Genomic DNA, 16234 nt, shown 5'->3' on the forward strand with positions numbered 1-16234 from the left:
CGTAGGCAGAGGAGATTAGATTAATTGGCCATTAATTTACTGATTTGATTGATCCGGCGCATTGTAGGCCGAATGGCCTCTCCCTGTACTGTACTGTTCTACACTCTATGTTCTAAGAGATTAGAATAAGCGCGCAGGAAAGCCTCGAGCGCTGATCATACCTGCAGCCGACCGTCCACTGTGTCTGTGGTCAGGAGATACTGGTCGGCTGAGGGCCCACGAATTATTCGTCAGACATTTCTATCTGAGGTGGGATTGCGGTTCGGGGTCTCTCCCTGTAGCTCCTGCTCAGTGAAGGCCAGCTGGAGCGAGGCAAACACGGAGCGCTTGAAGACCTGACGGAAGTCGCTGCCGGCGAAGACGTAGACAAGAGGGTTGACCGCGCTGTTGAATGAGGCCAGGGCTTGAGTGAATCTGTACCAGTCCGAATGAATAACTCCGATTAGTAGGAGGGCGCAGAGACAGAAGGGGAGCCAGCAGATCACAAAGGCGGCGACCGCGATCATGATCAGGCGTATGGGCTTCCTGGACTTAGGGAACCTGTCTCCTTGCAGCCTCCAGCCAACGACGGCGTAACAAGTGATCATAATCAGAAAGGGGGGGCCGAAGCCTAAGGCAGCCAAAACTAGCCTCGTCTTGAAAAGATTCCTGATGATGAATACTGGCAGGCACATGACGCTTATCACCCAGACCACGAAGCAGGTCGCACGTACCCATGCGAGGCTCACATGTTGCCGGAACCAGATGGGCCGTGTAATAGCCAGGCAGCGATAGATGCTGATCAGACATAACAGATAGATGCTGGCAAAACCGTTTAGGAACATAATTGATGCAAAGAATTCCGAAGGGAAATTATCAGCGTCCTCAGAGTGGAGCACGATGTCGACCATGCGGGAGGGGAGACTCAGGCAATACATCAGGTCGGCCGCAGCCAGGTTCAGATAGCACACAGTGTGGACCGTTCTCTTCATTTTGAAGCCCGACGCCCAGATGACTGCGCCGTTGCCCGGGACGCCCAGTAGGCCGGTGAGGATGAGGATGACCATTGACATAACGAAAGGTTCTCCCCACTCCTTCCTGTCTCTATCGATTATGAAATTGCTGCGGTTGAGATTCGCAGTGAGCGTCGAATTATACACTCCCTCGGAGAGCGACATTGTCGGGTCTGGTGGCGGAAAAATTGTGGAAGTTAGAGGGGTGAAGAATTGAGCGAAAAGCTATTGAGGGGGGATGGAGAGAACGAAGAAGGAAGGAGGCCACACGAAACAGAAACAGGACACATAATATGGCAGTGAAGGCGGAGTAAGTCTGCTGCAGCCTAAAGACTACAATCTTCTTTCATTATTTGCCAGGAGAATATTACACTGGACTCGAGTGATCAGGTTGCTACAGCCACTAATACTAGTTCCCGTGACCGTGTGGGTTTGCTCCGGGTACTCCGGTTTTCCACACATTCCACAGACGTACTAGTTATGAGGTTATTTGGTCATTGTAAAATATCTTGTGATAAGGCTGCAGTTAAAAAGGTTGGTTGCTGGGCGGTGCGGGCTCATTGGGCAGAAAGGCCTGTTCCATGTGTGTCTCTAAATACAGTATGTGCCTAAAACGTTTGTCAAGTACTGTACAATGCGGAAGAATCAAACACAGGGATATTCCACAATATTGGGTCGAAACAACTAAATTAGTAGTCACATGCCAATGGTATGAAACGCGTCTGCTGACACAATGTCCAATTCCCTCACATTCATGAGCCCATCAAAACGTCTCTTCAAAATCTCACTGTATAGTCCACCACCACCACCTCAGACAGCGCATTCCTGCTGGTTACATCTCCTTTGATCTCACCCCCTCTCAACTTAAAGACGTGTCCTGGGCATTTCAAACCTAAAAGATACTGTCAGTCAGCTCTCTCTCTCTGTCTCTCATAACCGTGTAAACTACTTCTACCACTGCTCCACTACTACCATTGCTAGCATTACTACTACTATTGCTACAAGTACATTGTAGAAACAGACCCTTGGCCGAGCAGGCCATGCCTACGATTTTCCCATTTACACCAATAATTTTTGCAACCATTTAAACTGTGACTCAGTATGTCTCATCTATTCATGTCCCTGCATAAATATCTCTGAAATGTAGTCATTGGATACTATGTTTGCCATTCTGGCAGCCACGCTGAAGATGTCGACTGATTCTGGACGACATGGCAGCGTAATGATTGGCATAACTCTGCTGCAGCGACAACGAACCGAGTTCAATTCACACCACTGTCTGCAGGGAGTTGAGAAGTAGTTCCCCCAGAACGCATGGGTTTACAGAGAAACAAAGAAAGCCTACAGCACAACACAGGTTCTTCGGCCCACAAAGTTGTGCCGAACACGTCCCTACCTTAGAAATTACTAAGCTTACACATAGCCCTCTATTTTACTAAGCTCCTCCATGTACTTCTCTAAAAGCCTCTTAAAAGACCCTGCCGTATCCGCTTCCACCACTATAGCCGGCAGCACATTCCACGCACTCACCACCCTCTGAGTAAAAAACCTACCCCTGACATCTCCTCTGTACCTACTTCCCAACACTTTAAACCTGTGGCCTCTTCAGCCCTGGGAAAATGCCTCTGACTATCCACACGATCCATACCTCTCATCATCTTGTAGACCTCTTTCAGGACACCTCTCATCTTCCTTCACTCCAAAGGGAAAAGGCCGAGTTCACTCAACCTATTCTCATAAGGCATGCTCCCCAACCCAGGCAACATCCTTGCAAATCTCCTCTGCACCCTTTCTATGGCTTCCACATCCTTCCAGTAGTGAGACGACCAGAACTGAGCACAGTACTCCAAGTGGGGTCTGACCAGAGTCCTATATCGCTGCAACATTACCTCTGAGCTGCGAAAATCAATTCCACGATTGATGAAGGCCAATACAACATACGCCTTCCCAACCACAGAGTCAACCTGCGCAGCTGCTTTGAGCGTCCTATGGACTCGGACCCCAAGATCCCTCTGATCCTCCACACTGTCAAGAGCCTTACCATAAATATTATATTCTGCCATCATATTTGACCTACCAAAATGAACCACTTCACACTTACCTGAGTTGAACTTCATCTGCCACTTCTCAGCCCAGTTTTGCATCCTGTCAACGTCCCGCTGTAACCTCTGACAGCCCTCCACACTATCCACAACACCTCCAACCCATGTGCCATCAGAAAACGTACTAACCCATCCCTCCACTTCCTCATCCAGGTCATTAATAAAAATCACGAAGAGTAAGGGTCCAAGAACAGATCCCTGAGGCACTCCACTGGTGACCGACCTCCATGCAGAATATGACCCGTCTACAACCACTCTTTGCCTTCTGTGGGCAAGCCAGTTCTGGATCCAGAAAGCAATGTCCACTTGGATCCCATGCCTCCTTACTTTCTCAATTAGCCTTGCATGGGATACCATATCGAATGCCTTGCTGAAATCCATATAAACTACATCTACTGTTCTTCATTCATCATTGTGTTTAGTCACATCCTGAAAAAAAATCAATCAGGCTTGTGAAGCACGACCTGCCCTTTACAAAGCCATGCTGACGACTCCCAATCATATTATACCTCTCCAAATGTTCATAAATCCTCCTTCTCAGGATCTTCTCCATCAACTTACCAACCACTCAGGTAAGACGCACAGGTCTATAATTTCCTGGGCTATAGCTACTCCCTTTCTTGAATAAAGGAACAACATCCACAACCCTTCAATCCTCGGGATCCTACTCCTGTCCCCATTAATGATGCAAAGATCATCGCCAGAGGCTCAGCAATCTCTTCCCTGGCCTCCCACAGTAGCCCGGGGTACATTTCGTCCGGTCCCGGCGACTTATCCAACTTGATGCTTTCCAAAACCTCCAGCACATCCTCTCGCTTAATATCTACATGCTCAAGCTATTCAGTCTGCTGCAAGTCATAACTACAATCTCTAAGATCTTTTTCCATAGTGAATACTGAAGTATTCATTAAGTACCTTTGCTATTTCCTCCGCTTCCATATACACTTGCCCACTGTCACATTTGATTGGTCCTACTCTTTCATATCTTACCATCTTGCTCTTCACATATTTGTAGAAAGCTTTGGAGTTTTCCTTAATTTTGCCCGCCTTCTCATACCCTTTCTGGCTCTCCTAATTTCCATCCTAGTAGCCTTATAATCGTCTAGATCTCTAACATTAACTAGCTCCCTGAACCTTTCGTAAGCTTTTCTTTCCATCTCAACTAGATTTATTACAGCCTTTGCACACAATGGTTCCTATACCCTACCGTAACTTCCCTCTCATTGGAACGTACCGATACAGAGCTCTACACAAATATCCCCTGAATATTTGCCACATTTCTTCCGTACTTCTCCCTGAAAACATCTGCTTCAGATTTAAGCCTCCAATGTCCTGCCTGATAACCTCATAATTCCCCTTACTCCAAATTAAACGGTTTCTAACTTGTCTGTTCCTATCTCTATACAATGCTACTGTAAATGAGATAGAATTATGATCAGTATCTCCAAATTGCTCACCCACTGAGAGATCTAACTCCAGGTTCATTTCCCAATACCAAATCGTGTACAGCCTCTCCTCTTGTAGGCTTATCTACATACTGCGTCACGAAACCATCCTGAACACACCTAACAAACTCCACCCCATCTAAGACCCTCGCTCTAGCGAGATGCAAATCGATATTTGGGACATTAAAATCCACCATCACGACAACTCTGATTACTACACCTTCCCAGGATCTGTTTCCCTATCTGCTCCTCGGTGTCCCTGTTACTATTCGGCGGCCTATAAAAAACACACAGTAAAGTTATTGACCCCTTCCTGTTCTAAGCTCCACCCACAGAGACTCGGTAGACAATCCCTCCATGGTGTCCACCTTTTCTGCAGCTGTGACACTATCTCTGATCAAAAGCCCCACCTCTTTTGCTTCCGTCCCAGTCCTTTCTGAGACATCTAAAACCCGACATCTGAAGTAACCAGTCCTGTCCCTGAGCCATCTAAGTCTCTGTAATGGCCACCACATCAGATCTCCAAGTACTGATCCACGCTCTAAGCTCATCCGCTTTGTTCACCACACTCGTTGCATAAAACAGACACATATCAAGCCTTCGGTCTGAGCGCGTCCCTTCTCTATCACCTGCCTATCCTCCCTCTCGCACTGTCCACAAGCTTTCCCTATTTCTGAGCTAACCTCCTCTTCCCGAGTCTCTTCAGTTCTTTTCCCAACACCAACAATTCTAGGTTAAACTCTCCCCAGTAGCACTAGCAAACCGCCCCGCCAGGATATTGGTCCCCCTGGGATTTAGGTTCAACCCGCCCTTTTTGTACAGGTCACACCTGCCATAAAAGATGTCCCAATGATCTAGAAATCTGAATCCCTGCCCCCTGCTCCAATCCCTCAGCCACGCATTTATCCTCCACCTCATCATATTCTTGACGAAGGGTCTCGGCCCGAAACGTCGACAGCGCTTCTCTGTATAGATGCTGCCTGGCCTGTTGTGTTCCACCAGCATTTTGTGTGTGTTGCTCATCCTATTCCTATTCTGTCTGTCGCACGGCACAGGCAGTAATCCCGAGATTACTACCTTTGCGGTCCGGTTTCTCAACTTGGGAGGCAAACTACCATCCGAGTTTCTTTCCTGCGTCCACAGAATCGCCTGTCTGTCCCGCGAACTATAGAATCCCCTATCACTAATTCCTTCCTTTTCACTTCCCTGCCCTTCTGGGCCACAGGGGCAGACTCTGTGCCAGAGGCACAGCCACAGCCGCTCCCCCCAGTTAGCCTGTCCCCACCCCCTCCCCAAACAGTAATCAAACAGGAGTACTTATTCTCAAGAGGTACGGTCACTGGGGTACTCTCTAGTACGAGACTCTTCCCCTTCCACCTCCTGATTGTGACCCACTTGTCCGTCTCCCGAGGCCCCAGTGTAACCACCTGCCTACAACTCCTCTCTATCGCTTCTGGGTGCTCCGGTTTCCGCACACGTCAGATTAAGAATCGGTAAGATATAGGGGCAGAACAGGCCATTTGTCCCGCCGAGACTGCTCCGCTATTTTCCTTCTCAGTCCCAATCCCTTGCCTCCCCCACCCCGTATTCCAGCATGCCCTGACCAACTGAGAAGCTATTAACATTTGCATTATAAATGCATAAATATACAACAGGCTGTTGGAATGAATTCCCCAAATCACCACATTCTGGCTTTAGAAAGTCCGCATAAACCCCCTTCTAAAAGGATGGGTCACTATTCTGAAGCTCTAGCCAAACGCACCATAGGGAACATCTGCACCGCATCCACTCTGTCGAGGTCTTTCGACATTCGACAGGTTTCTATCAAGGCATCCCTCATTCTTCTGAAATTCAGTGAGTGGAAGCCCGGGACCATGAAACATTCCTTAAATGACAAGCATTTCAACATTAGAAGTCCTGAGACGCCAATAGGCTAATTGAACACATGGGATAATTAGTGGGCGCCATCACACTAGGGCCGGAAGGGTTGGTTAATGTGTTGTATCTCTAAATCAAATTAAAAATTAAAATAATTTTTAAAAAGCCAGTCCCTTGTACTCGGTTATATCTCCTTCCCTCAAGATAAATCCAAGCCTTATCCTCAATGCTGCTCTTCCCATGGGAAAGCGATTCTGACTGTTTACTGTATATGGTATCTCGTTTTATCATGTCAGCGTCCTTCGATCGCATGGAAATCAACCCCATTCTCTGTGATCTCTGAAGTTCCCCTTACTTAACTGCATGTTAACAATCCCACTGTCCTACCTTCACTGGCTAACTGAGTTATCTCCTGAAAAACCTCCCGAAAATAGGAAGGCAGGGTTTCTTCTGCAACACAACCACGCCTATGATTCCTGATCAGACGCCACATTTCCAAATTAATGTAAATCCCGTGGAAATTCATCTCACCTTTCCCAGGAATCTTTAGCTCTGTACCCGGTCTTCAGCAGTTTTGGATACTTGCACTCAAACGTTAACTTCTCTTGAGCTCACGGAACTAATCTTGAGCAGAACCTGCACAGCGACGGACGGTGGTATTCCTCGGCTGCTCCAGGTACAGCGAGGAGTTGTGTCTTGTGCGGAAATTGGATGCTGGTTCGTGGGGTCTTGGTTCCGCCTGAGCAGAAGAGATGAGTTAATCCACTTCGGTAGAGACTGTCCGGGTTTGTAGTTCCAAGAAGCTGAATGCGATGAAGCTGACGTGTTGGCATAATCAGAAAATAGTTTACTCAGACAGCAGTGAGGAACGAAACATTTCCTTTTATGTTTGGGAAGTAACTTGGATAAAGATGTCACGTTGTTAATTTCTGCCTGACTTTGTGCAATGGGACAGTGCAGAGGGAGTTTCCTTCCGAAATTAACCCCATCTTGTCCAGATGACTTATTCACCATCGGAGCTTTGAGGCTTCCCCAGAACTTCCTCTCTAGGAATAGTGCATTCACGTACTTCATGCTATTGTCTTCCACACTGAACACTGATGCAAAATACTTATTCAGGTGCTGCATCGTTTCCGAGTCCCCCATTAGTACCTCTCCAGCATGTTTTTACAGTGGTTCAATATTACTTCTCTCGCCTCTCTTTTACGCTTTATGTATCTGAGGAAATATGTCGTATCCCTTTTAATATTGTTGCCTAGCCAACCGTCGTATTCCATTTTGATCTTTGTAGCGACTTTTTAGTGTTTCTAACCCACTCGGGATAGGGTTCCCCCCTCCCACCCCCCGTGCTGTTGGACCTCATCCCGTGTTTCAATATTCTGAACGCATCGTGCAATAGCCTCCGCTCTAGGTCCCTGATGCAAAGGGGAAGAAGCTTCTCATTGAAAAAGCTCCATATCCGTGACACCAGCATTGCTCGGCCGAGGGCCCGCGAGGAGAATCCCTGTGATGTTGTGTCCAGAGTGACGCTGCTTTGGAATGACGTTCCCCGACGTTTAAATACGACGCCATGAGCCTTTGCATCCACGTTTCAGAGTTCAAGTTTAAATGTTACTCAAGCATACATGAACACCCATGAATATAGCCAAGCGGAACAACTTTACTCCGGGGCCAAGGCACAAAGTACAAAACCAACAGCAACACATACAGAAACAATATATAGGTTAGCAAGTTCATATACGATATCAGTAAATACAGTCAGACAAAAATATGATCTAAGACCCTGAGCCTAGAAGCTGTTTGCCTTGTTGGTTATGTTTGTGTTTCTTGCGTTTGTGATTTTAGCCAGATGCTCTGATCTGTACAGCACTTTGGTCAATGTGGGTTGTATTTAAATGTGCTATATTAATAAATTCGACTTGACTGAGTCCTCGAATGTTGCAGAAATATGAATCAGTCTGTGAACAAGAGTTTCATAACCAATCCAGGGCGACTCACTGGAACTCTCAGTGTCTGACACTGGTAGTGGGTGTTCAGATGGCGAGGACGGACCTTCACTTTGCGTCTGGTCCATGGAGTGTGCGATGGGATGGTGTGGAGGGAGCTGCACTGTGTGTCTGACCACGGGAGTCTGTGATGGGACGGTGTGGAGGGAGTTTCACTTTGTGTCTGACCCCGGGAGTGTGTGATGGGACGGTGTGGAGGGAGCTTCACCCTGAGTCTGATCCCGGGAGTATGTGATGGGACGGTGTGGAGGGAGCTTCACCCTGAGTCTGACCCCGGGAGTGTGTGATGGGACAGTGTGGAGGGGGTTTCACTCTGTGTCTGACCCCGGGAGTATGTGATGGGACGGTGTGGAGGGAGCTTCACTCTGTGTCTGACCCCGGGAGTGTGTGGTGGGACGGTGTGGAGGGAGCTTCACTCTGTGTCTGACCCCGGGAGTCTGTGATGGGACGGTGTGGAGGGAGCTTCACCCTGAGTCTGACCCCGGGAGTGTGTGATGGGACAGTGTGGAGGGGGTTTCACTCTGTGTCTGACCCCGGGAACGTGTGATGGGACGGTGTGGAGGGAGATCACTCTGTGTCTGACCCCAGGAACGTGTGATGGGACGGTGTGCAGGGAGATTCACTCTGTGTCTGACCCCGGGAGTGTGTGATGGGACCGTGTGGAGGGAGATCACTCTGTGTCTGACCCCGGGAGTGTGTGATGGGACGGTGTGGAGGGAGCTTCACTCTGTGTCTGACACCGGGAGTGTGTGATGGGACGGTGTGGAGGGAGCTTCACTCTGTGTCTGACCCCGGGAACGTGTGATGGGACGGTGTGGAGGGAGATCACTCTGTGTCTGACCCCAGGAACGTGTGATGGGACGGTGTGCAGGGAGATTCACTGTGTCTGACCCCGGGAGTGTGTGATGGGACGGTGTGGAGGGAGCTTCACTCTGTGTCTGACACCGGGAGTGTGTGATGGAACAGTGTGGATGGTGCTGCACTGTGTGGCTGACTCGGAGAATAAGTGATGGAACGATCTGGAGGGCACTTCATTTTGTGTCTGATCTTGAAGGGTAGGGAAAGGAAGAGGAAGGCAGTAGTGATAGGGGACTCCATAGTCAGGGGTTCAGACAGGCGATTCAGTGGACGCAGGAAAAAAACTCGGATGGTAGTTTGCCTCCCATGTGCCAGGGTCCGGGATGTTTCTGATCGCGTCCAATTTATCCTGTGGTGGGAGGGAGAACGGCCAGAGGTCGTGTTGCATATTGGTACCAATGACATAGGTAGGAAAAGGGAAGAGGTCCTGAAAGTAGACTACGGGGAGTTAGGAAGGAAGTTGAAAAGCAGATCCTCAAAGGTAGTGATCTCGGGATTTATGCCTGTGCCACGCGACAATGAGAATAAGGATAGAATGAGGTGAAGGATAAATGCGTGGTTGAGGGATTGGAGCAGGGGGCAGGGATTCAGGTTTCTGGATCATTGGGATCTCTTTTGGGACCGGTGCACTTGAATCCCAGGGGGACCAATATCCTGGCGGGTAGGTTTGATAGAGCTGTTGGGGAGGGTTTAAACTAGTTTGGCAGGGGGTGGGAATCAGAATGTGAGTGCAGGGATTAAGGTAGAAGGACAACGGCATGATGCTAAGAGTTCTGAGTTGATGAGGAAGGGCAGGCAGGAGAAAGAACATAATTGTTACCAGTTAAGGGGGTTGAAGTGTGTCTATTTCAATGTTAGGAGTATTAGGAACAAGGAGGATGAACTTAGAGCATGGATTAGTACGTGGAACTACAATGTTGTGGCCGTTACTGAAACACGGTTGGACGAAGGGTAGGACTGGATGATGCAGGTCCCGGGTTTCAGGTGCTTTAAAAGGAATAGGATGGTGGATAGAAAAGGAGGGGAGTGGCATCGCTGGTCAGGGATAGTATCACAGCTGTAGAAAGTGAAGACGCTGCAGAAGGAGTGTCCACGGAGTCAGCCTGGGTGCAAGTCAGAAATAGGAAGGGATCAATCACTGTGCTGGGAGTAGTCTATAGGCCCCCAAATATCCCTCGGGACACCGAGGAGCAGATAAGCAGGCAGATTTTAGAATGGTGCAGGAAATACAGGGTAGTAGTTATGGGTGATTTCAACTTCCCTCATATTGACTGGCACCTCCTGAGTGCAAGGGGGAATAGATGGGGATGAATTTGTCAGGTGTGTTCAGGAAGGATTCCTGACACAGTATGTGGACCGGCCGACGAGAGGAGAGTCTATACTGGATCTAGTTCTGGGTAATGAACCTGGTCAGGTGACAGACCTCTTGGTGGGGGAGCATTTTGGTGAGAGTGACCAAAACTCCCTTAGCTTCAGCGTAGCTATGGAAAGGGATAAAATCAGACAAAATGGTAAAGTACTTAACTGGGGAAGGGCTAACTTTGAAGGGATGAGGCAGGAACCAGCGAGAGTAAATTGGAAACAGATGTTCCAAGTGGAAAACACAGAAGTAATGTGGGAGAAGTTTAGGGACCACTTGAGCTGAGTTCAAGATAGGTTTGTCCCACTGAGGAAAAGGGAGCCGTGGCTGTCGAAACATGTGAGGCAACTCGTCAAGAGGAAAAAGGAAGCATTTGTTAGATATAAGAAGCAGGAAGTAGGAGGGGCTTATGAGAAATATTGTGTAGCCAGGAAGGAGCTAAAGAAAGGACACGAAAGGGACATGAGAAGGACTTGGCATGTAGAATTAAGGAGAACTCCAAGGCGTTCTATGCGTATGTGAAGAATAGGAGGATGACGAGAATGAAGGTGGGAACGCTAAAGGATAAATGTGCCTGGAGGCGGAGGAGGTTGGGGAGGTCCTTTGCTTCAGTATTCACAAGTGAAAAGGATCTTGATCAGAATGAGGTCGAAGTAGAGCGGGCCTGTGTGCTGGACAATGTGGAAATTAAGGAAGAAGTGCTGGATCTTCTTAAAAACATTAAGATTGATAAATCCGCAGGGCCGGATATGATGCACCCCAGGTTGTTGTGAGAGAAGAGATCGCAGGAGCATTAGCTATGATCTTTGAATCCTCTTTGGCTGCAGGGGAGGTACCGGAGGACTGAAGAATGGCAAATGTAGTTCCCTTGTTTAAAAAAGGTGATAGGGAGAAACCTGGGAACTATAGACCGGTGAGTCTTACGTCGGTGGTCTGAAAACTACTGGAAAGGTTTCTTAAGGATAGGATCTACGAGCATTTGGAGAAGTAAAATCTACTCAAGGATAGTCAACATGGCTTTGTGAAGGGAAGATCGTGCATCACGAGCTTGACTGAGTTTTTTGAAGAGGTAACAAAAGAAATTGATGAGGGTAGGGCAGTGGATGTGGTCTATAAGGACTTTAGCAAAGCATTTGACAAGGTTTTTATAAATGACCTGGATGCAGAGGCGGAAGGATGGGTGAGTAAGTTTGCGGATGACACGAAGATTGGAGGAGTTGTGGATGGAGCTGTAGGTTGTCGAAGGTTACAAGAGGATATAGACAGGCTACAGAGTTGGGCAGAAAAATGGCTGATGGAGTTCAATCCGGATAAGTGTGAGGTGATGCATTTTGTAAGGACTAACCAGAAGACTGAGTACAGGATAAATGGTCAGTTACTTAAGAGTGTCGATGAACAAAGGGACCTTGGGGTTCAAATTCATACATCCCTCAAGGTCGCTGCACAGCTTGATAGGGTGGTTAAGAAGGCCTATGGGTTGCTAGGCTTCATTAACAGGGGGATTGAGTTCAAGAGTATGGAGGTTATGTTGCAACTCTACAAATCTCTGTTGAGACCGCACTTAGAGTATTGTGTTCAATTCTGGTCACCTCAATATAGTAAGGATGTGGAAGCTATGGAGAGGGTGCAGAGGAAATTTACCAGGATGTCCCCTGGATTGGAGAACAAGTCATATGAAGCAAAGTTAGTAGAGCTGGGACTTTTCTCTTTGGAGCGTAGAAGAATGAGAGGGGACTTGATAGAGGTCTACAAGATTATGAGAGGCACAGATAGGGTGGATAGTCAGTACCTGTTTCCCAGGGCACCGATAGCAAACACCAGAGGGCATATGTACAAAATTAAGGGAGGGAAGTTTAGAGGAGATATCAGGGGTAAGTTTTTTTACACACAGGGTTGTGAGTGCCTGGAATGACTTACCAGGGATGGTGGTGGAGGCTAAAACCTTAGGGGTGTATAGGATCCTCTTGTAAAAGCACATGGATGAAAGAAAAATGGAGGGTTATGGGGTAGTGTGGGTTTAGTGCTTTTTTTAAGGATTATATGGGTCGGGACAACATGGAGGGCTGAAGGGCCTGTACTGTGCTGTAGTGTTCTATGGTTCTATGATTGGACATAATTGCAGTCAGCAGGGTGAGTATCAGTATATTAGAGATGCAGAATTATAAATGGTAGCAAATACAATCCGCAATATGTTATATCTCAATGCACGGAATATAAGAAATAAGGTAGATGATCCTGTTGCATTATTACAAATTATCATGTACGACAGGGCTTGAGTGAATATGATCCAGTCCAGAGGAACAATTTTGAAGACGGTTGGTAGGAGGATCCAGAGACTAAAGGGGAGCCAGCAGATCACAAAGGCGGCGACCGCGGTCAAGAGCAGGCCTATTGGCTTCCTTCACTTTGCGAACCTTTCACCGTGCAGCCTCCTGATACCGTGTGGGTTTGCTCCGGGTACTCCGGTTTCCCTACATTCCACAGATGTACTAGTTATGAGGTTATTTGGTCATTGTAAAATATCTTGTGATAAGGCTACGGTTAAATAGGTTGGCTGCTGGGCGGTGCGGGCTCATTGGGCAGAAAAGGTCTGTTCCACTTGTGTCTCTAAATACAGAATGTGCCTTAGATTTTGCAGACTTCTGTAGAATGAGGAGAAATACAGCACAGAAATATTCCACAATATTGGGCCGAAACAACTAAATTAGTAGTCACATGGCCAATAGTATGAATCGCGTCTACCGGCACAATGTCCAATTCCCTCACATTCATGAGCCCATCCAAACGTCTCTTCAAAATCATTTCGGCTAGTCCTGACGAAGGGTCTCGGCCTGAAACGTCGACATCGTTTCTCCCTATAGATGCTGCCTAGCCTGCTGTGATCTACCAAAATTTTGTGTGTGTTGTTTGAATTTCCAGCATCTGCAGATTTCCTGGTGTTTGCTCTTCACAATCTCACTGTATAGTCCTCCACCACCACCTCAGACAGCGCATTCCTGCTGGTTACATCTCCTTTGATCTCACCCCCTCTCACCTTAAAGACATTTCCTGGGCATTTCAACCCTGGAAAAAGATACTATCAGTCAGCTCTATCTCTGCCTCTCAAAACCGTGTAAACTACTTCTACCACTGCTCCTCTACTACCATTACAAGCATTATTATTACTATTGCTACAAGTACATTGTAGAAACTGGCTCTTGGCCGGAGCAGGCCATGCCTACGATTTTCCCATTTACACAAATAATGTTTGCAACCCTTTTAAACTGTGACTCTGTATGCCTCATCTATTCATGTTGCTGCATAAATATCTCTGAAACTTAGTCATTGGATATGATGTTTCCCATTCTGGTCGCCACGCTGAAGATGTCAACTGATTCTGGACGACATGGCAGCGTAATGATTAGCATAACTCCGCTGCAGCGCCAACGAAACGAGTTCAATTCACACCAGTGTCTGTAGGGAGTTGAGAAGTTGTCCCCGAGAACGCATGGGTTGACAGAGAAACATCGAAAACCTACAGCACAATACAGGCCCTTCGACCCAGAAATCTGTGCCGAACACGTCCCTACCTTACAAATTACTCGGCGTACCTATAGCCCTCTATCTTACTGAGCTCCATATACCTATCTAAAAGCTTCTTTAAAAACCCTATTGCTTCCGCCTCCACTACTGTTGCCGGCAGCCCATTCCACGAAATCACCAATCTCTGAGTAAAAAAGTTACCCCTGACGTCTCCTCTGTACCTACTCCCAGGCACCTTAAACCTGTGTCCTCTTTTGGCAACTATTTCAGCTCTGGGAAAATTCCTCTGACTATCCACACGATCAATGTCTCATATCATCTTGTACACATCTACCAGGTCACCTCTCATCCTCCATCGCTCCAAGGAGAAAAGACCGAGTTCACTCATCCTATTCTCATAAGGAATGCTCCCCAAACCAGGCAACATCCTTGTAAATCTGCTCTGCACCCTTTCTATGGTTTCCACATCCTTTCTATAGTGAGGCGACCAGAACTGGGATCTGACCAGGTACCTATATAGCTGCAACATTACCTCTCAGCTCGCAAAATCAATTCCACGACTGATGAAGGCCAATACACCATACGTCTTCTCAACCACAGAGTCAACCTTCACAGCTATTTTGAACGTCCTATGGACTCGGACCCCAAGATCCCTCTGATCTTGCCATTAATACTATATACAACCATCATATTCGACCTACCAAATTAACCACTTAACACTCATTTGTGTTGAACTCCATCTGCCACTTCTCAGCCCAGTTTTGCGTCCTGTCAATGCCCCGCTGTTACCTCCGACAGCCCTCCACAATATCCACAACTCCTCCAATCTTTGTGTCATCAGAACAATTGCTAATCCATCCCTCCACTTCCTCATCCAGGTCACTTAAAAAAATCGCGAAGAGCAAGGGTCCTAGAACATATCCCTGAGGCACTCCACTGACGACCGACCTCCATGTAGAATATGACCTGTCTACAACCACTCTTTGTCTTCTGTGGGCAAGCCAGTTCTGGATCCAGAAAGCAATATCTACTTGCATCCCATGCCTCCTTACTTTCTCAATAAGCCTTGCATGGGGTATCTTATCAAATGCCTTGCTGAAATCCATATACACTATATCAACTGTTCTTCCTTCATCAATGTATTTAGTCACATCCTGCCCTTTACAAAGCCATGCTGACGACTCCTAATCATATTATACCTCTCCAAATGTTCATAAATGCTCCCGGTCAGGATCTTCTCCATCAACTTACCAACCACTGAGGTGAGAGTCACAAGTCTATAATTTCCTGGGCTATTTCTATTCCCTTTCTTGAATAAAGGAACAACATCCGCAACCTCCAATCCCTGGGAACCTCTCCCGTCCCCATTGATGATGCAAAGATCATCGCCAGAGGCTCAGCAATCTCTTCACTCGCCTCGACAGTAGCCTGGGCTACATTTCGTCCGGTCCGCCGACTTATCCAACTTGATGCTTTCCAAAAGCTACAACACATCCTTTTTCTTAAAATATACTGCTCAAGCTTTTCAGTCTGCTGCAAGTTATCACTACAATCACTAAGATCCTTTTTCCATAGTGAATACTGAAGTAAAGTATTCATTAAGTACATCTGTTATTTCTTCCGTTTCCATAGACACTTACCCACTGTCGCATTTAATAGGTCCTATTCTTTTCATGTCTTATCCTCTTGCTCTTCACATATTTTTAGAAAACCTTGGGGTTTCCTTAATTCTGTCCGCCTTCTCACAGCCCGTCTGGCTGTCCTAATTCCCATCCTAGCAGCCATATAATCGTCTTGATTTCCAACATTACCTAGCTCCCTGAACCTTTTGTAAGCTTCTCTGTTTATCTTGATTAAATTTATTACAGCCTTTGTACACCACGGTTCCTGTACCCTACCATAAATTCCCTGTCTCATTGGAACGTACCTATACAGAGCTCTACACAAATATCCACTGAATACTTGCCACACTTCCTCCCTACTTCTCCCTGAGAACATCTGTTTAAGATTTAAGCCTCCAATGTCCTACCTGATAGCCTCATAATTCCCTTTATTCCAATTAACGGGTTTC

The 16234-nt window shown here is 47.1% G+C and overlaps 1 protein-coding gene across 1 annotated transcript; it reads right to left on the reverse strand.

Annotated features, from left to right (window-relative positions):
* Positions 1 to 230: 230 nt before the first annotated feature.
* Positions 231 to 1157, reverse strand: LOC140715709 (N-formyl peptide receptor 3-like). Its single transcript, XM_073028080.1, has one exon. It carries the CDS (start codon positions 1155 to 1157, stop codon positions 231 to 233), a length of 927 nt encoding a protein of 308 aa, XP_072884181.1.
* Between the last annotated feature and the right edge of the window lie 15077 nt (positions 1158 to 16234).

The sequence above is a fragment of the Hemitrygon akajei genome, chromosome 24 (assembly GCF_048418815.1).
Source record: "Hemitrygon akajei chromosome 24, sHemAka1.3, whole genome shotgun sequence".
NCBI classification, from domain to species: domain Eukaryota; kingdom Metazoa; phylum Chordata; class Chondrichthyes; order Myliobatiformes; family Dasyatidae; genus Hemitrygon; species Hemitrygon akajei.